At 48.8% G+C, this 25,881-nt stretch overlaps 1 protein-coding gene across 1 annotated transcript in view; it reads left to right on the top strand.

The window, feature by feature from the left end:
- The first annotated feature begins 734 nt into the window (after nucleotides 1–734).
- LOC149369553 (glutamate receptor ionotropic, kainate 4-like) overlaps nucleotides 735–25,881 on the top strand; it is a 63,605-nt gene continuing 38,458 nt past the window's right edge. Inside the window, exons 1-6 of the mRNA XM_089558881.1 lie at nucleotides 735–830; nucleotides 923–1,026; nucleotides 2,370–2,460; nucleotides 6,958–7,119; nucleotides 20,447–20,624; nucleotides 22,831–23,048. Coding sequence (XP_089415007.1) covers nucleotides 965–1,026; nucleotides 2,370–2,460; nucleotides 6,958–7,119; nucleotides 20,447–20,624; nucleotides 22,831–23,048 — 711 coding nt within the window. The 5' untranslated portion in view covers nucleotides 735–830; nucleotides 923–964. The remainder of the gene's footprint in view (nucleotides 831–922; nucleotides 1,027–2,369; nucleotides 2,461–6,957; nucleotides 7,120–20,446; nucleotides 20,625–22,830; nucleotides 23,049–25,881) is intronic.

The following is a 25,881-nucleotide window of genomic DNA, read 5'->3' as shown; positions in this document are numbered from 1 at the left end:
TGATGGACACGATCACCCATTACGGGCTCAGCATCTGTCTTGCTGGTGCTCGTTTCCCCGCCGCCATTCTTCTCGCGATTAGAGCCGCTTCGGCACTTGTCGCACCTGCTGCACTACGCTGTCAGCAGCCATAACTTTGGCCAGCACACCGGCCACACCTGCGTCGGTGAAGTATGCTGGCAAAGAAATTTGAATTTCAATTTATTTCGAATTTCTTTTACAAGAAATACAAACACTTTTTGGACCCCTAGCCAATGGCTAGTTCGGGTCCAAGTACACAAAATAGGTAAAAGCAAATTCAAAAACGGCGGACTTACACAGAAAAGCGTAAGCGTAATACAAGGTCAAAAGCAAAGCAGTCTAAATAACATTATTAGATAACATTCGGCGAGGCAAAAGAAAGAAAATAGCTTTGAAAACATGACATACAAAAAGAACTTTAGGACATCGAGTGTTAGTAAAAACTATCGTGTTACATACAGAGTCATAATAACAGAAACTATAACGAAAAAATAATTTCAGGTTAAATCAATTACTTCAATTAAGTGTTTTTTAAACATACCAGCAAAATTGTGAGACTTTTTCAGAGAAATGGGTATCGCGTTTCAAATTTTTACCCCAGCAGACTGCACTAAACGCTCACCATATACATTGCGGATGAGAGGGAGGTTGAAATACTTCGTTTAACTAAACTGCAAGAGCAAGGGGCCTCCTTTCCTGGCCAGCGCTCCCCAACCCGGCGGTAAACGTTGAGTCTGTCGGCAAGAAAACGAAGGCTTCCTGTTGTATTCACCCTCACTGGGGCTGCTAAACTGGGACAAGGCAGCGTTGTGTGTCGCTATATCATTTTACTCCGCACCCCTTTCACATCCAGCTTCACCATACGAAGGACGGTGACACTGCGCTCTTTCTGTTCCCGCAGTACGACCCGCACGCGGTCTTCACGCCCACAAGCAACGGCGGTATGCACATCCGGGGACTGCTGGGCGACATTCTGCGGGAACTGTCCCACGGCATGCGCTTCAAGTGAGTGCAGTGCTCCCCCTCGCCGCGCCCAAGCCTGGACTGCTGCGGCAGTGAATTGTTCTCCCTGCCAGCATCGTTTGCTCAACTAACAGTGCCGGAGTTGTCTGTGGCAGCCATTGCTTTAGAAAAGGCGCTGGGATGTCGAAGCCCCCTGCTACATTAGACAAGCCTTCGGTGTTTCTTTATTTTTTTTGCAGTCAGATGGTCAGTAGAAAGCACTTTTAACATGGCCACCCGAGCGCCATATCATGTATGCAAACGTAACCACATGAAAACAGTTGTCTTCAAACTTGGCTTCATCAACGAAGGGCAAGGTCGCCCCACTGAGCAAAAACTGCGCTGAAAATCGGTCCCAACGCGCAGAGACATTCTTCCCTCGCCAGGTCTGAGCAAGGGCCGGTTAAGCCTTCTGCCTGATCGACCCAGCAACCCTTTTGCTGCATACCATGATCTGGCGCAACAAAATGGACACGAAACACTTGGCTAATCTTTCACAGCCTTTCAAAACGAGTCGACGTCTTTATTTGATAGTCCAAGAAAGCCCGAGAAAATAAGCACGTCTGCCTTTGTCAAAAGCGGCATGCAATAAATACATTTGTTTGCTAGAAAAAATCAATATAAATAGGATTAAAACTGCTTCAAGATATGAGCAGTGCAATAGACAACACCGCTAAAGAACAATCGTGCCCGAGTCAGAGCGCAAGGGCCACATTAAGGAAGCTTCGTGTGTGTTTTGCTGCTTGGTGATGGCGACGATGGCCTGACTGAATGATCGCGAGTAGTACTCAGAAAAAGTTTATCCTACATATAATTCTAGCGTGTTTAAAAGTTTTATCATAAATTCAAAGCATCTTAGTGCGTGTCTGTTCTTAAGTACGCGTCCTTGAGTTGAACATGCGCACCGCTCTATACGTTCACATGGCATGTTTTCCCACGAGAAACTTTTCTCATGCTGAACTGGTAATATCATTTCATTTCATTTATTTCATGTATTGAAAGGACATGAGGGGGCGAGAGAAAAAAGCTGCCTTACGGGCAGCTTGACAAGCTCGCACCCCCTGAATATCTGAATATTTATTCGTACAGTCAGTTGAATGTCATACATATAAAAATTAAACTAAAGGCTTCGACAACGTTGTGGCTCTAAATGAGTGACTAATTTCTGCCTTCAGAAATAAGATCGTGTTCACTGAACGCTTTTGATGTGAAATGCTTAGAACGTTGAATTCGAAAGCAATTTTTCACTTCAGGCATAAGTGATGTGTAGTAGCCATTAATTATATACGTTCAGTTACAGCTTATCCTTCTCGCTTCATTTGTGTGCCCCAACCCGGTATGTGCAGCTACACGGTGAACTTCGCCCCCGAGCGGACGTTGGGAATCCGCCATCCCAATGGCTCCTGGACCGGCCTCATCGGATCCCTGCAGAGAGACGTCAGTGCCTGCATGCTCTCCGCCATTTCTAGTGGGTGCACTAGATGGCGTGACTTGCACGTTCGCCGCACCGCTGAAGCCTGTCCACGCGGCCGTTCAGCTTTCTGCAGCGCCGATGCTTGCAACCGTTATTGAGATGCAGAGTCCTTTTTAGGCGCGCAGCAGGCTTTCAAGGCTATGAAAAGGCGAATTCGTAAGTACATCGAGCGAGCTTTCTTTATGACATCTCAGCGAGCTAGATGGTTCTCTTTTATTTGGGTACGCCAGCCTAAACGATGAGACAGAGGCGACGGTGACAGTAATGTGTTCTCTCTACTTAACTAAGTCGCCCGAACCCCATTTTTCAAGCTCGCTAACCCAATTGAGATTTTGTTAACAAAGCTAAAACAAAAACAATTGTTTCATTAGCTCAGCAAAGCAAAAAATAAAACTGCAACTGGATGTTTCAGGCGCTGCAACACGTGTAGTCCCTATTAATTCGCAATGGGACGTCCATCGACATCTGCAGCTGGATAGCGCGCCTTGTGCAATATGTCGCTATATAGCAACGGTGACGCAAACAGCTGTTCCTGGCACAAAGTGGCCACAGCTTATTGAGAAAAAGAAGAACTAGTTCTGCGTTTACAAGCGAGGTCTATAATGTAACTTTTGGCGTTTCATGTTATCGACAGTGCAAATTAATTGAACGCCGACCAAGCACTGCTGCACTGTAATTTTCAAACAAGCTAGGATTTTATGCTTTATTTGCCATGATCATTATTTGCCACGTTGGAGAACTGACGTCAGAATCCGCATTATTAACGAGGCGACAAACACGAATGAAAGAATTGCCAATATAGTTACGATATAAAATGAATATGGCATTATAGCATTGTTCCTCAGTAAGACTTATGCTGCCTGTTAGGGAATAATGTGGAGATATACTATGCCTAATGTAAGGCAGCATGCAGGTTTTCTTTTGTTTCAGGTGAACAGTGCGTTTGCATAAATTTCAAACCGTACATTCAGCCTCACCTTGCGAGTAGAGCAGCGCACTCTTCGTCGAGCACGGATTTACGCCGCTTTTAAAAATTCACTCAAGCATTTGTGAAGTACACCATACTGGTTCAGACGCATCTATAGCTGCGCGTAGTGAACATTGGTCGACTACACCAATAAGCATAGAATCAGACCGTATATAGCGAAGGCTTCCTTCGTCGCGTTCAAAACCTCCATTGCAGATCGATCCCAGTAAAGGTCGAAAGCATTCCTGCCACAAGGATATCGCGTCGCGTAGGGCACAGCGTTGGATCGATGACAGAAGCGGGATCGGGCCTTGTCAGCTACGCTTTCGCCGAGTGTCTTTCTCATCACCAGAAATCCGGGACAGCTACCAGCCATCGCCGCTAAGCCTAGCGGCCTCTCATGTTCCGTTCTGCACCCATTCGGTCATTCCCTTTTCTTTTCACGTCACGAATGATATAAACGCACTAGTTTTTACCGTTCAAAGCCATCCGCAACGTAATGGCAGCAAAGGAAACTAGAAATGTTTGTCCGGAATTCCCGGTAATGCTTTCCTCTGCGAGAACAAGTCAGCCTTGTAAAGGGTTTGGCTGTTCGTTTCTGTCCCTCAGTCATTACATGTCACCAGCACGTCAGTGCCTAGTTAGCTGGGTTTCTCGCAATGTTACCAGCGTAATGCATCCGACACGTAGCCAGTGCTTTTTTTTCCCCTTAGCGTCGCTTGATCGCGTTACTCCGCATCCTGCGTGTTCGCTTCTCATTTCTGCCGCAGTATGCATGAAACGCTTATATAGCTGGGATTCTAGGACCAGGCGACCATCATTCGGAAACCGCGGCAACCCTGCGGTCCACCACGAAGTCCCACTGTTCTAAAAGATTCCGAAAATTTCAGTACGATGTGGCGTTCGGCAGAAAAAAAAAACTCCCACACTTTAGCCCCGAGTAAGATTGAACGAGAGCCAGGTCAAACATCAAAGCTTTTTTCCCGACGTCTTATAGGTAGACGTCTGCGAGCAGTACTTTTTCAATACTGAATCGAATACGAATAGTGTAGGTAAAAACCCTACATATGAGCCACGGGCTCCGAGATTGGGTATAAACGCAGGGTTTGCTAAACCAGACCGAGTCCTACCGCCTAACCGAATCATGGAGGCCACGTGAGAGCATTATTATCGCCGCTACACGAATAAACCACGTCGTGGCGCTGGCCTCTGCTTCCCACTCACACCGATCGCAGCAGCGTGGTGCGTGGCACCGAAGTGGGCCTTGTTTCTGAAACTGCTGTGGGTGAAAAATACATCCAGCCTTATTCGAGCTTTCGCTTTGAGTTTATCTCCCACAACTACAGGCCATGCCCGAGGTGTGGTGAGGGAGACGGGATAAAAGCTGCGTCAAAGCAGCTTGACTAGCCCCGTCTACCCACTTTGTGCCAATTATTCGAGTACTCGCAAACTTGAAAAAGACATTCGACTGGCCTCGAATAATTTCAAAAATTCGCTATTTCAGCCATTCAACGAATCCAATAGGAGGATATTGAATTCGCTATTTTAAAGCTTCGAACATTCGCACGCCCCTACATTTAAGCCTTTCGGCCACCTTGCACTGCGCCTTTCCTGTGATGCATGCACTTTCGCCTACTGCGGATGAAGAGATAAGCTCCATTTTTTATGCGACAGCATCACAAGCCTGAGTGAGAAAAACTTGAGGAGACGTTGATGAATTCACCTAAAGGGTTATGACACGATAGCCTTAATGGCTCCCTTCAGCTGCCTGGGGTCCTCTTTTAAGATCACCTTGCTTAGGTTGTGCCTACTTCCCCATTTATGCGGAACTAGTAATTCTGTTCATAGAAGATTGCGCCCAAGTACTACAACAGGGTGGCCAAATCCTGTGGAGGCTAGCAAAGAGGGTTCAGCTTAAGTTAAGGACAACGCAGCCAGCTATGGAAAGAAAAATGATAGGTGTAACGTTAAGAGATCGGAAGCGGGCGGAGTGGGTGAGGGAACAAACGCGGGTTAATGACATCTTAGTTGAAATCAAAAGGAAGAAATGGGCTTGGGCAGGGCATGCAGTGCGAAGGCAAGATAACCGGTGGTCCTCAAGGGTAACGGAGTGGATTCTAAGTGAAGGCAAGTGTAGCAGACGGCGGCAGAAGGTTAGGTGGGCGGATGAGGTTAAGAAGTTTGCGGGGATACGGTGGCCGCAGCTGGCAGGAGAAGGGTTAATTGGAGAGACATGGTAGAGGCCTTTGCCCTGCAGTGGGCGTAGTCAGGTTGATGATGATGGTGGTGGTCCTTCTGTTCCTAACATTGATAGATCCCTGGGAGTCCTCACACCACTCCTGGCACAGTGGTGCAGCGGTTAAGCGATCCGCCGCTGCCCCGGCAGGCGGCTGTTTCACGCAGCCAATGATGGCGCTTGTGCGACCAGGTTGCTCTCCGCGGGTAACCTCTCGCGAGCAGTCATTAATTGACTCGCACCTGCCACGCTGGCAATTGCTCGCAATCAGGTGGGCAGGTTGTGATCATGTGACAAGGTCACGCGACCTACTTTTTCGCTCCTATAGCCAACACCTGATTTTTTTCACAACTGGAGCCTTAATGCTAGCGCTTTAAAAATACAACCTCGGTCCCATTTTCCCGGGATCACAAGTAATGCCACCGACCCGAAGTGACAACTATACGCTTCGATGTAAGTAGATTCATTGCATCCGCGTTTGCCACCTCTCGACACCTTCGGGGAAGAGTCTAACCGCCAGCTTGACGACCTGAAGAGTTGTCCGATTGTGTGCAGACAGACGCGAAGGGGCCCGCAAACACGACAACCATGAAAGAATGGCACAAAACTGCATATAAAGGCACCAGCACCTTGTAATAAAATAACATAACAGCGCATGCAATAACAGGTAACGTAACTGGAAGTCCCTGTAACTTTTATTCATTTCCTTCCTAGGTCATTTTATTTTTTTCCGTGTGTTACACCTGTCATGGATTGCTTTTAAACGGCGTTTGAGTCAGGAAGAAATATAATGAATAAATTAACGTAAATGAATGCATGAATAAATGAGTGAGCAATCGAGAGAATGAGTGAACTAATTATCGAGTGAGGAAATTGGTGAGCAAACGAATGATGGAGTGCGCGTGCGAGCTCGTCAACAAGCGAGAGAGAAAATGGGTGAGATTAAGTGAATGATCGTTACAGTAAAAGAGAGAGTGAGTGGGTAAATAAGTGACTGATTGACGTAAAGACTTCGCCTTGTTGGATCATTTTTCCAAGTTGTAGCGCATCACAGGACAAGGAAAGATGAGCAACAATTGGCAAATGCAGCGCTGGTTCATCGCCCCTTGTCGCGTGATGCGCTATAACTCGGAAATATGAACGATCAAAGCCAAGTCAATACGTTACTAGCGCTGCGTGTTTCAACTCTTGTTCATCGTCCCTCGTCCTCTGATGCGCTATGAACTCGGAAATGTGACCGAGCGAATCTTCCCGCAGGAGGGGGACTTTGCGCTCGGCCTGATGATCCCGACCAACGCCCGCAACAACATCGCCAATCCCACCACCGAGGTGTACATCGACGAGATCTCCATCCTCGCGGGCCGCACACGCAGCGAGAGCGCCAACGTCTTCGCCTACGTCCTCACCTTCGACTGGCAGGTGCGAGCGCCGCCCTGGCGGCTCCGATCGAACGATACCGTGCCGACGAAGGACGTTTCCTCTGGCACTTGCCTACTTCGGGGCTTTCGTTGAGCTCGGATCTAATCCACCTTGGGGGATTCCCCTAAAATTTGGCCAACACTGTTCCCACTTTGAGTTATTGATCAATTCGCTCTCGCCCTACCATAAGCTTGCCGTCCCGGTTAGCTCAGTTGGTAGAGCGACTGCTCCGGTGAAGCGGTGGTCTCTGGTTTGGACCCCGGACCAGGACGAATTTTTTCTTTAACTGCGAAGTTTCCGAGAAAGCTGTATAGCTTTCCTTTGTAGCCGTATGGCTGCGCTTGGGTGGATGCCAATGAGTAATTACTCCTTATTACAAATTACTCCACCTTGGGGGATTCTCCTAAAACATTTGACAAACTACTGACATTACTCGGTTGTCCTATGACAGAAATTTTCTTGTTAGTAAAACAGCGCCCAAAACCCCATTGCGGTTTTCTTAAAGCATGCTTGTTAATCTCGTAGTTCTGCAGATGCACCATGTGTGACTGCATTACCGCGAAGGCAGCGGCATTATCTCCCCCGTTTCGGTCTTTCATGTTTTCCACCTTATGCACTTACCTGGCGGCTAGTGTGCTCCAAATATGCCTGTTGACCATATATCCCTCCTCCACCTCCAGTAGCCCGCATACTCTTACAGCGACGGCTGTTTATGCCCAGTTTCCCCAAGATCAGTGCGTCGACAGTCTCGTCCGCAGAGGAGAGAGAGGAGATGAAAGGAAGGGCGCGCGGTGGGGAGGGAAGGCACGCCGTGGGAGAGAAAGAAGTGGGGAGGGCTGAAGCGAGCATATCTAGCGAGAAGTGCCAGCAGCTGCGTCACGTCCCTTAAAAAAATGCACGTTTAGCTTCAACTGACCGCTTACTGAGTCCTCAGCTCTGTGACAATTCTATAAAAACTCACACTGTACTGAGCTCATTCGTTAAGAAGTCAGGACGTTCTCTATTGATGCGAGTCAAGAGACAGTCAACTGCTTACAGGTCGAGTCTTGTTTAAATCTGAGTCAGCAGGAAGACAATTGCCCTACGAGTCAACTGAATCTCAGTTAATTCCGTTCGGCAACTATTTCCTTAGAGCTCAATTGTTTCATGGGACTCTCAATAAAAAGCATATCAATAGCGTTTGAACCAGAATGTTTCAGTAATAGTTATTAGACATTCATTTAAAGCATTGAAACATTGGTGCAAAGAGGGGGGGGGGGGTGTAAGCATTCCAGACTTGTAGCATACTATGTCAAGCATTGATTTCGAGTACTGAATTATACTTTTCTTTTTCAATGTTCATGGACTAAGGACTTACTACAACTTAACTAAAATAAAATTCCAACTAAACCTCCTGGTTCGTGCCACCCGCAAAACGTGTCATGGGCGCTCATATTCTTTTCTAAATCGATGGTCATTAACAACTGACGCCTTGTACTAGATGGAGCACCCTTCATAGCTAGACTATAAGCATGACCACGTAGATTTGAGGCGGGTGGCTGAATGGGTGCAGTATGTTTACGCTGTGTTGTAATGCCGCCTTCAAGAACTTCTTACTTGCTGTTCCTATAGTGCTTGCACAGGGAACGGTATTTGCGGTAAACTTTGGTGATCCCGGTTACGAAACGCTTGTTAAGGAAAAGTTGCGCAAACGTTGTTGATTTCCTGGAAGCTGGAGTGCGGGCATTATGTTTCAGAAAGGTTATGGACTGTGTATGTTATTGCTTTTTACCCAAATAAATAATTTTATAACGTTCCGGTAACGTTTTTGTACAAGTATGTAGGCTGCTGCCACTTAACATCGTGAGTGAAGGGACTCAATATACATTCAATTACCACTCGATAGAACCTACCGAGTACGCTCAATTGAGTTTCAACTGCCACTGTGCATTGTGTTCGAATTCGAACGCAACGGCCAATGTGTTATGTTAACCCAATAGAAAACCTCAATACCGAGTCAATTTATCGTCAGAAGGTTCTATTGAGCAGATTTAATTAAACGTGAATTTAAATTCGTGAAATATTTCTGTACGGGAGAGGACGTGATGGATCAAGGAGAGCGGGGTGGTCACCGGAGCATTGTTCAATGAGATGGCATGACGCCCTAGAAATAAAATTCCCTGCAATAGCAATAAATCTGTTCAGTGACTGCTGCATATTCCATGTAGATAACAGCCCTATAGACCTCCTTCACCCCGCGACGTCATGAAGATGCGGTGGCGTTGTTGTCAGTAGCGACATTCGCGCGGTAGGCAAAACAGGTTCCGCCTGCCCGTGCCTACCGCAACTACCGGCGGCTGCATCATTCCTGGCAACTGCAGAAGCAGCATGTACTGACCAGCTGCGTCACTGTCGCATCCGCGTATTATCATAAAACAAAATTAAATTAGCCTTAATACGTTTCTCGCAAATAAATACCGCATTAGGAAATGGGCCGCGGTAGTAAAACCGCGAAGTCTGGGTGTCGACCGGCGCTGCCAGTCAACGTACTTCTTAGCAGGGAAATTGCTGGGCTCATTCACCTGAACAACAGCATGGTACGCTTAAAGTTGCGCAAGGAAAAAAAAAGCATGTAGCTGCGCACCTATTTATCACCCTGAGCTGGTGTGCACGGGCGCCGGCAGGGTCACTCACTATCAAGGAGTGCGCTATTTTCAGCTATCGCATTAATGGCGTTTCAGTTAAAAAAGTGCCAAGGTATAAGTACCTTGGCATTGTTCTAAACTCGCAACTAAAATGGAATGACCATATAGACCACATTAAACCTTCAGCTTTACGTAAACTTGGTTTTCTTCGCCATAAACTTAAGGACGCACCTAGCAAATGCAAACTATTAGCCTACAGTACTCTTATAAAACCAAAACTCGAATATGCCGCCATCGTTTGGGACCCACATGCAAAAAAAGACATAAGAGAATTAGAAAAAATACAGAGGCGCGAAGTACGTTTTATATTTAATAAGTACAACAGAACTGATTCCCCATCCTCGTTAATGGCAGCAAATAATATTAAACCTCTCCACGTCAGACGCAAGATAGGCCGTCTATCTTTCCTTCACCAACTAATCCACGGAAAACTAGGCATCTCTCCAGCCCCCTATGTGCAGTTTTCTGAAACGCGTAGAACTCGACGTCATCATAATCACACTTTAGCCCCATACTTCGCGCATACTAACGCTTTTAAATTTTCTTTTTTCCCGAGAACTATTGACGAATGGAACGCCCTGCCTCTACAAGTGATATCGGCTGTTGATTTTGACAACGCACTTTGTGAGCTATTTTAGATTGTATATGTGCTACACTGTTGTGTGAATGTGTTTTTCTGCTCTCTTTGCCTGGACCCAAATGAGGGTCTGCAGTATTGTGAAAATAAAATAAAATAAATAAATAATTTTGTTGTTAGCACAGCATGTTTTCACGTGTGTAGAAGTTATACGAAAATATAATGGCCATTTCTTTAGGGCATTTAACGTATACTTGAAACTATTTCTTAACGCGACCGACATAATTATTTGATTCTAGTAGAAAGCAGACTGGTAAGTTGTGACAGTCTTGCGCGGTCACGTTGGCATGCTTCGAACGGCGTACTTTAAGTGTGCTAAAAACCACATACTTTTCATTGCACCATGCATACCTCATAAGCTGCTTCATGAAGTAGTATATGATCGCGAAGCCTGTTTGGAAAGAAGCAACCGCAGGCGGGCCACCAACAGAGGCACGTAGCGAGGTTGTCAGGGGATGAGGCAATGAAAAGTTTGTCCTTTATTGATGCCTGATATATGTAACCAAATTTGGTGCTAATATGAAATTGGTCTGGTAATTTTAGTAATGCGTTTCATTTTCAGCTATACCTGCTACAGTTCTTGGGTAATTATAATTAACACCCTCGTCAAGTCACGCAGGGTATTGAATATTTAATTGGAAAGTGCGGAAATTTTTTTATGCCAGCATGTCCCCAAAGGCCTGTTCTCTATGATGGTGGTATTACTTCTCTTTTTTTTTAGATCATCAGTACTTATGCTTGCATAGTCACGTGAAAACTTTTGTTACAAAAATAACTAACATACTGCTGCTCCTGTACGAAAACAATTGGGGAAATTATTGCACTCCTCAACGTCTCTGGAATCGTTCGCGACAAATAGAATCATTCTATTTAAATTATTTACAAAGTTACGAACGGGTGCGTGATGCCAATCACTGAAAATGTGGTAGATCACAAAACAAACCTTTAAATTTATTCCCTCGCTTATGGCCTCTTCGCTTTCGCTTTGGCCAAAGAAATGCGGCACTGAAATCAATGAAACCTCTGATCCCTCTTCTTCGTAGGGATGCTCCCATTGTGGTGCTCCGTCGTCGGAAGCCCGCAGAATTCGCGACAAGCCACGACCATCAGAAACCCCATCACCTTACGATTTTTTACGAGCACAGACTTAAAAACCGTAATTTTATGAATTTCTATAGAATATTTTGCTATATTTTTTCGTCACAAAACCGAAGCCCCAAGGTTAGGAAAGAATACAATTTCAGAAATTCAAACTTTTCACCAAATTGACCAGTTTAAGAAGGGTAGAAGTCGGCCTGGCTGGTGTTTGATCTGACGGCTAAAAACAGCGGTTACGCGAGACAGATGATATCACGACGCGATCGACGCTGACCCCAATTTTCGCACTGCACGACACGTGTCAACTGAGGGTGAGTGCACGTAGGCTCTGCCGAAAAAAACGCCAGTGCTTCCCTCACTACTGTCCGGAGGTGAAATCATTCTGGCTAGTGCACAGTGCCAAAAACTTATTACTTTATTCAATGCCTAGGTAGAAACCAACGGCAGAAATACTTTCTAGCCATAATACTGTGGCGAAATACGCCGTGCATGGTCAGTGCGAGCCCGTGTACTTCGAGGAATACTAAGTTGAAAGCATTAACCATGGCTATGATACTCATAAACTCAAAACGCGTCTGCAAGCCTTGAAAACGGGCGCTGCACCATCCCAACTCTACCCCACTCCCTGGCCTCTTGCACTGGCACTACCCAGAGGCCGCTAGCGACTGCAGCGCCACCTCGCTTTTTTGCAAACATGGAGGAGGTCTATAGACGCCCAACCTTTGCTATGGGCTTGAGATAGCGAACTTAAGCGCCGAGCCCGCCGAGATGCAGCAGTGCGCCTGTCGCGGAAAGTGAGACAGAATGACGCAGACGCAGATACCCTCAAGCTCGTGACGTGCTCACTGAGGCAAGGCTTCATAAACGTGATGAGACCCAGCACTGCATGCCGCCGACTCGTGCAAGACTGTGAGGACTCTGTGAGATTGCAGGTCTTATTTTAAATAAACACAAAAGTACAAACAATAAACGAGGCGGCTTTTATCGGAAAGGAAACCAATTTCAATACGAGCGAGAAAAAAGGAAAGGAACAAGAGAGCAGGGCGGCAACGCACGGGAAAGAAACACACGGTGGAACAGAACAAAGTGCTTACGGACAATACAGGGAAAAGAAAATCAAAGAGGAAAGTTCACACTACTTGTCTTATTTGAGCAACGAGCGGAGAGGACTGGCTGGGTGTCGGGCAGTCAAGGAGTCTCTTGGCGTTCCGATGTTGATGCGACGCTACCGCAGCGTCGGCGTCTGTGGGCTCCCGGCACGGTTTCCAGGTCTGGTATCCCGGAAAAGTCACGTAGGCGCCAGAAGCGGCCTGTGTGGAGCAGCTGACGGATGGTCGGAGAAGAGTGGCGCCTGGGCCTGGTGGTTGAGGCTCTCGACGATGGATGTCCAGGTCTGGTGGCCCGGACGTCTGCGGCTGAGGCCCAAGCCCGTAACTCGGGGAGCCAGCAGAACTCGTCCACGTCCGTCGTCCACCGCGCTCTTCTCTTCTCTGCCACGTAATCCTCTTCGACCTGCCCCGCGTTCCCCTCCGCACGCGCTACTCGTGCTTTGTCTTCTTCTCCTCACGAACGCCGCTGGGTGGCGCTATCTCCTTACAGAAGGCCCCCTTCTTCGGAAGTTTTTTCCAAGGGAAAGAACTCAACTTCAGGAGAGCGACACCAGACGCGTTCGACGATCGCAACACAGAACACCGCACCACAGCGCGCACACTACACACCACACACAATACGACGGTCGTCAATGTTCGAAGCGTTCACAGACCTTCGCACACACAGCACAGAGAGCACATGGAAAGTCAACGGAAAGCGTCCATAGAGGGCGAAGAAACACGGAAGGCATACAAATTAGGTAGCCGACACTCAAAAACAAACATGAACACAGATAATGCCAACAAGAACAGGTGTGGGCTATATTCTTCCGTATTCCATTCTTCACATCAAACCACTTCACCGTCGCGAGAACTCTTTCAACTAGTACTTCCGTTTTCCTTTGTGAAACCGGTTTCTCCAAACCGACCTCGGTCTCCACCATGGTTTTAAATGTCCCCGTCCTACGATGTTATACACTCTGTGCCGGCCGTTGTCCGCCGGCACCGATGGAACAACGGCGTCATTTATTTTGTTCTCCCTTTCCTTTGACACAGTCGGTTGACACTTAACACACGATCTGACATAACTCTTAATGTCAGCCAGTACACCGGGCCAGTAAAACTCACTGAGCACCCTTGCTATTGTTTTCCGTATTCCTTGATGGCCGGATAATGCACTCTTATGCGCCAACTTAAGGACTTGCGTGCGTAAGTCCTTCGGTACCACCGCTTGCTCAACGACTTTGCCGGGACACACTTGGTATGTCCGGAAGAGAACACCTTCATCTGTTTCAAAAAAGTGGGCGGTCTGTCCCTTGCCACGAAATATTTGCCCCAACTTCCTGCGACACACCTCTAAAGTCGAGTCTTCTTCCTGTTTCAGGCGAAACTCCGGCCGTGACAAGTGGAGTGTGTTCAGAGTGGGGCTTTTACTATTCTCTGAAACCTTTGCTGTCACCATAAGGGAAGGAACATCGACCGCACCCGTCATGGCAAGGGAAACTGCCTGATCAGTGAGAACTGGCGGGTCAACCGGGAATGGAGGTTTAGCCCCGGGGACATTGCCTATTATAATGTCGTATAAGGGTGTAGACAAGCAGCGCGCGATGGCCTTACCCGAGAAGTATGGAGAAGAAATCACCACCTCCGCTTCCGGAACTTCTACACGGGTCCCATTGGCCAAGAATAATGTAGCCTTTTTCCCTGTTAGTGCCGCTGGCGGTACAAGAGACTCACGCACAACAATACCGGTGCTGCCCGTATCCCGTAATACCGAACCAGACTGGCCGAACACCTCACCGTGCGCCACGGGCATAGCATTTTCCACCGGGTTGGAAGGACAGACCATCTCCCCCAACTGGCCCTCTACGCGCGTTACCACTGCAGTGCTATCGGGATGTGAATATCGAGGTGTCATGCAACAGGCGGACTCCTCACGGTCTCCTGGCCTCTTAGCCTTGCACGACTGGGCATCATGTCCTACCTCGCGGCACCAGGTGCAATACGATTGCTTCGGCTTCGTCCGACAATCCGCCGCCTTGTGCCCAGTCTTCTCGCAAAGAAAACACCGCAGGCGAGATTGTGAACCTGAAACCTCGTCCTTGGCTTTATTCATCGTATGCTCCCCCTGTTCTTTGAAGAACAACAAGTTATTTTGCCGCTGTGCTTCAAGAAAATGATCGGCAGCCTCCGCCAGCTTGGCAACTGTCTTGCCCTCCCGCTCACGTAAGAAAAGGGCTAAACGAGAATGACAGTTGTTCAGAAATTGTTCGCTCACGACCATCTCGCGAACCACCTCAAAAGTGCGGCCTTCTCCCCGCATCTCGACCCAACGGTCAAAGAAGCTAAACAACCTGGCAGCATATTGCGAGGCCGTTTCTCCATCCTGGGGCTTGCTCTGGCGAAACTTCTCTCGGTATCCTTCCGCGGTGAACCTAAACCTCTGAAGCAAGGCAAGCTTCGCTTTGTCATAATCCACGGAATCCTCAGGCGAGAGCCGACCGAAGACCCTAAGTGCTTCGCCACCAAGGCACAAGCTCAACGCCGTTGCCCACTTTTCTTTTGGCCAACCCTGCCCCGTGGCCACATGCTCAAACCTCTTTAAGTAGGCATCGAGGTCATCCCGCGCTTCATTGAACTGTGGTATGAGGCTGTGCGGGTTAATGGAGCTAGCCGGTGCGACGCTACGCTCTCCACGGTCACTCGGAGGATTTGCGCCACCCTCCATGAGCCTTATTTGTAGCTGCAAGTTCCGCGCCTCTAACTCCAATTTCTGTTTCTCCGTCTCTAAATTCCGTGCCTCTAATTCCAATTTCTGCTTCGCAGCTTCACGCTCCGCAGCTCTCTCTTCCCGTGCCTTACGAAGCTCGTCCTCCACCCACGCTCGCAACTCCGCGCCGCACAAGCCCATGCGCTCGCCTAAAGCAACCAAATCTGAAGCGCTCATATTGTTCCTAAATTAACACAACAGGCAAATGAATAAAAACCGACCTCGTCCTGTCGTAGTGGACGCCAAATTTGTGAGGACTCTGTGAGATTGCAGGTCTTATTTTAAATAAACACAAAAGTACAAACAATAAACGAGGCGGCTTTTATCGGAAAGGAAACCAATTTCAATACGAGCGAGAAAAAAGGAAAGGAACAAGAGAGCAGGGCGGCAACGCACGGGAAAGAAACACACGGTGGAACAGAACAAAGTGCTTACGGACAATACAGGGAAAAGAAAATCAAAGAGGAAAGTTCACACTACTTGCCTTATTTGAGCAACGAGCGGAGAGGACTGGCTGGGTGTCGGGCAGTCAAGGAGTCTCTTGGCGTTCCGATGTTGATGCGACGCTACCGCAGCGTCGGCGTCTGTGGGCTCCCGGCACGGTTTCCAGGTCTGGTATCCCGGAAAAGTCACGTAGGCGCCAGAAGCGGCCTGTGTGGAGCAGCTGACGGATGGTCGGAGAAGAGTGGCGCCTGGGCCTGGTGGTTGAGGCTCTCGACGATGGATGTCCAGGTCTGGTGGCCCGGACGTCTGCGGCTGAGGCCCAAGCCCGTAACTCGGGGAGCCAGCAGAACTCGTCCACGTCCGTCGTCCACCGCGCTCTTCTCTTCTCTGCCACGTAATCCTCTTCGACCTGCCCCGCGTTCCCCTCCGCACGCGCTACTCGTGCTTTGTCTTCTTCTCCTCACGAACGCCGCTGGGTGGCGCTATCTCCTTACAAAGACACACGTTTCATACCTGGCGAGGCATTAATTCGAGAGCATTAGGAGGATCTTCATGGCGAGAACTGTCAGTCGTCGGCGTCTGTGTTAACCCTCCACCACCCGCCAACGGTGGTAGGTGGCGTTTAACGGGAATCCCTACTCGCCACCTGCTATAACACCGGCTAGAGTAAAACGTCGGCTATAATGAAACAATGGCTCTAATGAAACACCCCGGCGTTAATAACTTCCTAAGGACACTTCACTGACAGATGAGGATGATAGGGTTCTAGGGATCATAGTCGCGCGTAGTGAAGTTACAAGTACCGACCGTGATCGTAATGGCACATTTCCTCCTCCTGGCTGCAGACCATGTAGAGAAGAGTGCTCTCTCATTTCCGCTGCATCAACACAATCGATCTCCCCACAGTCTTTTTGCGCCCGCTATTTCGTCTTCCTTTCCAGTTTTCTCGACCCATCCTACAGCAACTCGCTGCGGTGGGTTGGCGGTTGTGGCACCCTGCTGGTGGTGCAGTGTACAGGCGCAGTCAGAATTATTATAACCTTATTCATGTCCGCAATTCCTTCGCCTGTGGCATAGCGCCATCCTCATCAGCCGCATTAAGTGCACAGCAGGACAGAGGTCTCCCCTAATTCTCCAAAATTACTCCTGTCTTGCGCTAGCTGCAGCCAGCCTATCACTGCGAACTTCCTAATCACACCATCTCCAGATGGCTACACTCCTATGTTCTCCTGCAGTGTGAGCCCTGCACATCATTACCAGTTATCTTTTCTTCGCATCGCATGTGCCTCCGAGGTCGTATTATTTCCTCTCTGATTTCCACTACCGAATTATCTGGTCGAGCTTGACCTCAGTATTCCGCTTATCTACCGGTGAACCAGCGACGCCGCAGCTGACACAGCTGTCGACATATTGGAAAGGCCTTTGTCCAGCAGTGGGCATTGTTAAGCTGATGATGATGTTATCGCGATTTTTCTTTCCATAGCACGTGTGCTGTCCCCAGTCTAATCTGAAGCATCACAGTGAAAAAAAAAATTCTTGTGTGCCCATAAACTATAACAGCAGGATGGCGTTTGAAATTTTTTAAGGACACCGGCCTTCTGGGGCCGTGATTGGAGGTACAGGTAGTACTAATATAAATGGAAGCAATCGGTTCGCCACCAAAGCAAATAGCAGTTTTTTTTTTTTGCGCTGATTATAAAAATTTTCTGTGTACGCTGTTTTTTTTTTTAGAGGAAAACTATTTGAAACCAAAAATAAAAAGTGTGCTCGTTATTAAAACACGCATAGCATTCATTGCTTGAATGTTGATGGCGTGTTGTGTTTCACGTTGTTGTTACCTGCACCCCCTGAGCAGTGTGAGGGGAAACACGGTACGAGCATTCATTTCATGGTTCCCCCCGTCGCGGTGGCTCAGTGGTTATGGCACTCGGCTGCTTACCCGAAAGACGCGGGTTCGATCCAGGCCACGGCGGTCGAATTTCGATGGAGGAGAAAGTTTAGAGGCCCGTGTGCTGTGCGATGTTAGTGCACGTTAAATAGCCCCAGGTGGTCGAAATTTCCGGAGCCTTTCACAACGGCGTCCCTCATAGCGTGAGTCGCTTTGGGACGTTAAACCCCAATAAACAAACGAACAAACAAACAATTCATGGTTACTTCCTAATTATTTAGGACAAGGAGTTTGATTTCTTTTCTAAATAGTTTTTCTTGGTGTTAGCATGCAAAATTCACTCTCAACTTTATTAGAGAAACAAGCAGAAAATTCTCACTTTCACGCAAAATGGTTGTTACCTTTCATATTGCACACAGAGGTATGTGGACTTATGCGCTCAGCCTAAGGTCGCGGTTTAGAACCCAGGCTGCGCCAGCTGCGTTTCAATGAAAACGAAATGCGAAAGCGTCCAAGCATTTCTCTTTCGGTTCACCTGAAGGACCACAGTCCGGTGCTTAGAATAATTCCTTTATTTTCATGCTTCCCTGTAGAGGGTGCTTTGCCTGCATGACTTCCGAGCGTGTGCAGCAGCCAACTTGGGAATCGGCAGCGGTAACGCTTCCGCGTACCGCGCGCCGCCAGTGTGCACGCAGTGATTGGTCCCGACACGGCCGGCGTGCGCTCAGCTGGCCTGCATCTGGTGCCAAGGCGATCTGCGCATGAGCAGTGGGGGCGCACAGTACGCAGTGGCGGTGCGCGCTATGCTGACAGTCTTCAAAGAGCCACGAACAGGAAATCCGCCTTGAGGCTTCCAGAGGAGACTGCAATTTTAACCTTTCCAGGAGTCTGCCAGCTTTGCCCCGTTCGGCGAACACAGCTCACACATTGACTTTGTGTACGGCTGTCGGACGGCGCCACCATGGGCACTATATTTGCCCAACCTTACCATGATTCCCGTCGTAAATGATTCTTCATTGTTGGCTCAGCTTTCACGCGTGACTGGCACAGCGTAATTCTTTGCTGGTTAAGGGGTTCGCCTACATCTCATTTTAGCCACTTTGAGCATTTCTCCTTAACTATTATCCCCTAAGTTTTGCGCCGCTATTCTCACGTACCACCTCGCGATGTCTTGCCATGTCTATAAAACCGTTTTTATGCGAAGCATATTACTAGAGCTACACTACAGCCCGTCGAGCGCGGCGGTGGAGCTACCATTGGCCTTTAGCGTGACCACGTGACAACATGACGTCACAGCAGAGGAGAGATGGGCTGCCGGCTCGCGCGGTCGGCCGCGGCGGTGGAGGCTCCACATCAGAGGCGCGGCGGCTGACCACGTGACAACATGACGTCACAGCAGAGGAGAGATGGGCTGCCGGCTCGCGCGGTCGGCCGCGGCGGTGGAGGCTCCACATCAGAGGCGCTGCAGCTGACCACGTGACGCTACAGCAGCGGCATAAAGCTGAGCTTGCCTCGCTCTCCGGGCACTTACCAGGCGGCCAGGTGTTGGGATGCCGCCTAGAAGCAGGGCTGATTTGAACGAGAAGCGAAAGCTTCAGCGTGCCACAGAGACCGATGAAGAGCGGGATGAACGCCTGGCTAAGCGGCGTGCTCAATATGCGGCTCGGCGACAACGTTCTACAACAACTGAAGAACAAAGCGAGGAACTTTACCAAGCCTAGCCATAAATATGCTTCGCATCTGACTAGGCTTAACCTTAGCTAAGCCTCAGCCATTTTTTAAATTAGTTACGTTTCTGAATTGACGATTTATTTTCTAGTTCTATCGCACGGCAAACTGTTGTTGCGCTCTGTCCCGCGAAGTACATGTAAAGCCCTCACGACTGGCCCTGTAGTCCTTTTCCTGCCCCTCTCCCGATATATCTTCAACTCATGCTCTGATATCATTCAATATTATCCCCTGCCGTACTGATGTGGGGACTTGATTCCCATGAAGATTAATTACGCGGGTCGTTTATCTTGACTTCAACCACAATTTCAGAGAACATAGAGCGAATATAACACCTCTAGCATTAACGGCGGCTGCCTAGCAGAACTGGGTATATTTTATCACTTTGGTTAATTATTATCCTATTTCTGAGTGATTGATCCTGCACACGCCTCAGACGAGTGAAAAACTTCAACTAGGCAGAAAGTTGTAAGGCTTCATTATGCAAACCGTGCAAGAGTAATGATTGTCATGGTATGACAGCCTTCTCTGAAAAACCATTGCCTACTTCTTCTGGCAGCTGCATTCATGCATCTGCGCTGGGGCAGCTGCCGTCATCATTTGCGCGTCCGGTTTTTCATAACATAGAAAAAAACGTCCAGAGTAAATCAACTTTTCTGAATTCGCACTACTTGGTGCATCGTTTGACATTCTACAATCACACGGCTGAAACCTTCCACGCAAAGTAAGCACTTTTAATATTCGTTCTCTTATCCCAAATAAGTAATGCATCGAATAAGGCTCACATGTGCTCCAGAGGAGCGTCAAAATAACTGTAGTTGTTTTAGTACCGCGCCATCGAGCAGCACATCTGTAAACCTTAGTTAAGTCACGCCAGACACCCAGTATTACTGAGCCCTTGTCATAAGTATATCACCCACATCCGTCGAATTAGGCGAACACGAGCACCACAGCGCGATAGCGGCAACACCGTCCGTGTGTGTCCCGCAGGTGTGGGTGTGCGTGGTGTTCGCCATGATGACCCTGTCCCTGCTCTCGACGGGCCTGGACCGCTTCTACGACCAGCGCCAGGGCACGGGCCACGGGGAGCGCCGGTGGCGCTGCGGCTACGTCGCCGAGCGCTTCCTGCTCCACTCGTGGGAGTACTTCGAGAACCTGCTGGGAAAAGGCGAGCACGCAGCTTGTTTGTCCCGAAACGTCGCATGCCACTCTATTAACGCGACAGATATAAGCAGCTCGTAACGCAGAAAATCTGGTGTCGTCTTTGTCCGTCAGGGAAAAATCGACGAAAGATCCCCGAGAAGCAACCTAGGTCACGTAACCTTGTGGCATAATGACAACCTGCCCATCGGATTGCGGGCAAACTGGGCAGTGGCAGGTGGCAGTTTAATTAAAGCTTGGTCGGGAAGACCAACTCAAGTCGCACAAGGCAGGTGGCAGCACCTTCCATCGCAGGGCAGTGGCTCATCGCTTAACCGCTGCACCATGCCGCCATGAGTAGTATGATGACTCGCACGGGTCTGTGAATGTTAAGAGGAAGTCACCAGTTCTTCCTATATGGGCATTAAACCATCAAAACTACCGCGTCATACCCTTCAGGCGGAACTGAAGTGTCCCATCCAATTTTTATGATATGGAGCGCCCATGTCTTTTTAGCCTTGAATCACAGTGGGGACATTGTCCTAGGACTCTGTATACGGAATGCCTCACAACTTCGAGCGAAGTAGAAGCATCTAAGAACCCTAATATTATCTGAAACCATGAGAAAAGCGATGTCAAAGACTTAGTTAATTATAGACCTAGTCAGGTTACTGCCCATTGCTTAGAAGTTATTTACTGAGATAATCGCGTGTGGAATTAGAACAAAAATAGGCTTCAGCCAACCAAAGCGCCAGGCAGGCTTTAGGAAATGCTACTCGACAATAGACCATATCGACACCATCAATCAGCTGATAGAGAAATGCGCAGAATGCAATCAACCCCTACACTGTATAGCCTTCATAGATTACGAGAAAGCATTTGCCTCAGCCGAAATCTCAGCAGTTGTGCAGGCATTGCGGAATCAGGGTGTAGAAGAGGCATATGCAAAAATACTGGAAGATATATCTAACAATTGCACAGCCACCAAAGACCTCCGTAGAAAGTAATAAAATCCCAATAAGAAAGGCTGTCATGCCGGGAGACAAACCTCTCCACTACCATTCACGACGTGTTTAAAGGGATTATTCAGAGAACTGGACAGGGAGAAGTTTTGGATAGAAGTTGGCGGAGAATACTGAAGTAACGTCCGATTCATTCAAGACATTGCCCTGCAAGAGGCACCTCAGGGGAAGTATTGCAGAGAATGATTAAGGACCGTAGCAGGCAAAGCAGGATGGTTGGTGCAAAAACTGATATAAAGAATAAAGTAATGTTCAACAGTCTGCAAGAAAAGAATCACAGTTTAGGTTAGGCGCGAAGCACTGAAAATGGCAAGCGAATACATCACTTAGGGCAGGCCACTTACAAGAACAGATCCAGATCATGAGACGGAAAAAAAATGAGGCAGTAAAAATGGGGCGAATGCGCTTAGCAAGTATTCTGACATCATGTACAGCAACTTAACCGTATTCGTCGAGAGCAAAGTACAAAATAGTTGCATTTCCAGTACTCGCATATAGGATAGACACGTGGAGACTAACGAAAAGGGCTGAAATTTAGCTGTACACGCACTGCGTACTTGGCTGCCTAGGTAGGAGAACAGATTACTTGTATCACTAACTTGAGCTTGGAAGCACAGACGGGCGCAGAAAATTAAACAGGATGGTGAAAGTGATGATGTAGGTGTCTACTGCAATAAAACTCGACTGCTCTTTTGGAAAGTAAGGCGGTCCACACTGCAGCAATATGCCTCTAGGAGCCGCAGCTGCACGTGTCCAGAGGCAGCGTGTCCATAAAAAGGCACACATTTTGTACCTAAAAGCACACTGTTGCGGACTGTTCCTCAGCACGTTTCGCTACCACTTTACCAGACAATAACCACAATGGACGGATCGTACGTAATAGCCTGTTTTCGCAAAGTCCTGATTCGTAATTCCCTTTTATTACGGATCGTCGCACAAACGCCAGCGCGAAGACGACAAATATACGCACCGAGGATCGATACCTGCGGAGGCGTTCTTACGCAGCAGTCTGGCGACGCTTAGGGGTTTGTCGCTGGGCGCTAACCGACTAAGGCAGAAGAAGCTTCTTTTCCCGTCTTACGTAATTCTTTGTTCTTCTTTTAGCTCCAGTTTATCTGGATACAAAACGACTATTTGTTTGCTTTTTTCTTCTAATTCCTTACCCTCGCCGCCGACGTTTTGTGACCGCTTCGTGCTCTACCTGAGACGCAGGTTCGTCGGCGCCCCCCGAGCGCCAGGCGTCGCGCGTGCTGAGCGCATTCTGGTGGCTGGCGGTCACCGTGCTGGTGTTCGCCTTCGCGGGCCAGATGCGCGCCTGCCTCATGGTCAAGTCCCAGGAGGCCGTCATCCGAAACGTCCAGGACCTGGCGAGACGCTCCTCCGTGCGACCCTACACCCTGGCCGGAAGCATCCTCACCGCCATGCTCAGGGTGAGTACAGGCACACAAGTGCGAGTGGGGGGCACGAAAAAAAAAAACATTGACAGGTGATGCAGACAGTCGGTGACGCGAACTTTGAGCGCAGCTCTGCACACGAAACCTGCCTCTCGCCGTGGCAGGTGCCATTTCGCTCTATTACTACCTGCCAACAAGCCACATCTAACACGCCTACACACGCCACCTGGTGGCGTGTTACGCCGACAACGCCGACGCTGACGACTACAGCGCGCAACACACCAACGGGCGCCTAAGTTCTAAACAAAGCGAGGCAGTTGAATACCGCGCACGGGGCTCGGCGACGGAGACGGCGGGAACAAAGATCCAGTTCAGATTCTTGTATCCTTAGAACGGCGCAGTAAGCATCTCGGCCGCGAGAATTCAGCGCAGACTAAGCTGGCAGTTGTCACGAGACCAGGGCACGTCGCGGAGAAAGCGAATTTTCTGCGCTGCAGTATCGGTCCTTAATGTGTTGCTTTTGGGTTCATGAAAGCGGAGAAAAAAATAGCAGGCGATTTAGCATGGCTAACAGCAGAATATCGTGCAGACGGTGGGCACTTCGTCTTTACGTGCTAAAGAAATTTGGCCTAAAGGTCTTTACCATAAATGCCTTTAGCCAGAAGACATTTGCCATGAAGGCTGTCACCATAAAGGCCTTTGTCATAAGGGCTTAACCCTAAAGGCCTTCATCCTAAAGGAATTTACATTGAAGCCCTTCACCCAGGTGAACCCAAGTGAAGGCCACACCTGGCAGGTTGCCCCAACCCGGTGGGCAAATGAACCGCCTGCCACAAAGCAGGCTTGAGGGACGTACAATCCCCGTGAGAAGTATACAGGCCAACGGGTATGCTTCTAAGCTGTTTATCGTGGCTCCCGAGCACATCAAGCAGTCCACACCTTGGGAGGATTGAGGACGTAAAGCCATTCCTCTTTCGTGATATTACGGTCGCTGACGAAGGATAATGACACATAGCGCAGGCCTCACAAGCAAACCCCTTGTGCTGTATACTTTTGACGGGGGGTGTACGTACGTACGTATGCCCGAAAACTGAAAATGCGCCAGTAGTTCTACCGCACTAAGACACAACTAGACACAGTGCAGTATTGCAGAAGTCAGTTTTGAGCAGCGCACTTATTTGTAAAATGTCAGTTGCTAGCCATTATATTAAAAAAATCTGGGCGGTCGATCAGACAATCTGATGACGGCAACGTGTGTAAGCAACGGCGATTTTGCCAGAACGTTTTAGTGATGAAAGCTTTTCGGAACGAAGCTTTTGCGTTTGATGGTTTATATAGATAAAGAGAGAGAGAGAAAAAAAAACTTTATTGGCAGCAATACGTTGGTGATGTTCTTGGGTACTTCAGCCGCTCCAGGTGGCCGGCAGTTTGAGTCTGTCAGCGACCTCCTGCTCTCTTGCCGTGGCCCTGGACTTAACATCCGGGTCCGGGCTAGCGAGAACAGCTTCCCATTATTCAAGTGCGAGAGATGTGACTAGGTCTGCCGGAGGCGGATCCTCCGTGCAGTCCCAGATTATGTGGTCTAAGGTGGCAGGCTCGCCGCACAGCTGACAGTAAGAATTTACCAAATCTGGAAAGATATTGGAATAGGTGTACGGGTTTGGCTACGACCGCGTTTGCAGCCTCCTCCACGTAGTAGCCTGTTCGCGGCTGAGCGAAACGTGCGGAGGAGGCAGGCTCGCTCTAAGCTCCCTGTAATAATTAGTTATGGCCTGATATGTAATTAGCGTCTCACCCCTTGGGGCATCAGTGTCCGAGACCCCGTCACCGGCTCGGCTAACAAAACCTCAGAGCATACTGGTGAGCGGCCTTGTTCCCTGGTACACCCGCGTGGGCTGGAACCGACACCAGATCCACCATCATCATCTTCAGCCCGACTACGCCCACTGCAGGGCAAAGGCCTCTCCCATGTCTCTCCAATTAACCCTGTCCTTCGCCAGCCGCGGCCACCATATTCCCGCAAATTTCTTAATCTGATCCGCCCACCTAATTTTCTGCCGCCCCCTGCTACGTTTGCCTTCTCTTGGAATCCACTCTGTTACCCCCAAGGACCAGCGGTTATCTTGCCTCCGCATTACATGCCCTGCCCAAGCCCACTTCTTCCTCTTGATTTCGATTAGGATGTCACCAACCCGCGTTTGTCATCTCACCCACTCCGCCCGCTTCTGATAATTTGGCATCGTACGAAGAATTTTGTTCGCAGTGGCGGAGATACGTCCTTTCGCGAAGTTGCGAAGGGCCGTTTTGGAATCACTGAGAATTGTGCTTACCTAAACATGCCACAGTAACGCACTCGTCTTTGACTGACAAGCTACTCCGGGCTCGCCGCAATGGTTGCAATGAATGGGAAACCATAATGCTTGCGGCTGTCGTTTCTTCGAGAATATAAAGGCCCACCTCCATTTGTGTAAGCTGATGCAAATGCTTTCACTTTAACGAATTGGACGCACGCTTTGTGTTAAGCGTAACCGTTAAATGGTGTTTCGTGTGGAGGACTGGGATTCATCGCCAGAACCACATCCTGATCAGCGCGCGTGCGCGAGGTTCTCCAGAGTGAAGAGACACATCCGCAAGCAAGCATAGTCCTTGCAGCGAGAGCGGCAGAGGGACCTCGGCGTGGCCGCGCCTCACGATTGATGTTATCGCTGACACGAGCGCGCGCCGCCAGACGTCGACTGGTGGATGATTACCGGCGCACAAGAAAGAGAGGTAGGCTGACAGAAAACACGCCACAAAGAGCCGTTTTCTGACAGTCTGCCTCTCTTTCGTGTGCGGCGGGAATCATTTGATATGTCTAAACAACCAGCCC

Source organism: Amblyomma mixtum, chromosome 1 (assembly GCF_055824585.1).
Source record: "Amblyomma mixtum isolate Tamu chromosome 1, ASM5582458v1, whole genome shotgun sequence".
NCBI lineage: Eukaryota > Metazoa > Arthropoda > Arachnida > Ixodida > Ixodidae > Amblyomma > Amblyomma mixtum.
This window is presented reverse-complemented; position numbering and strand designations above follow the sequence as displayed.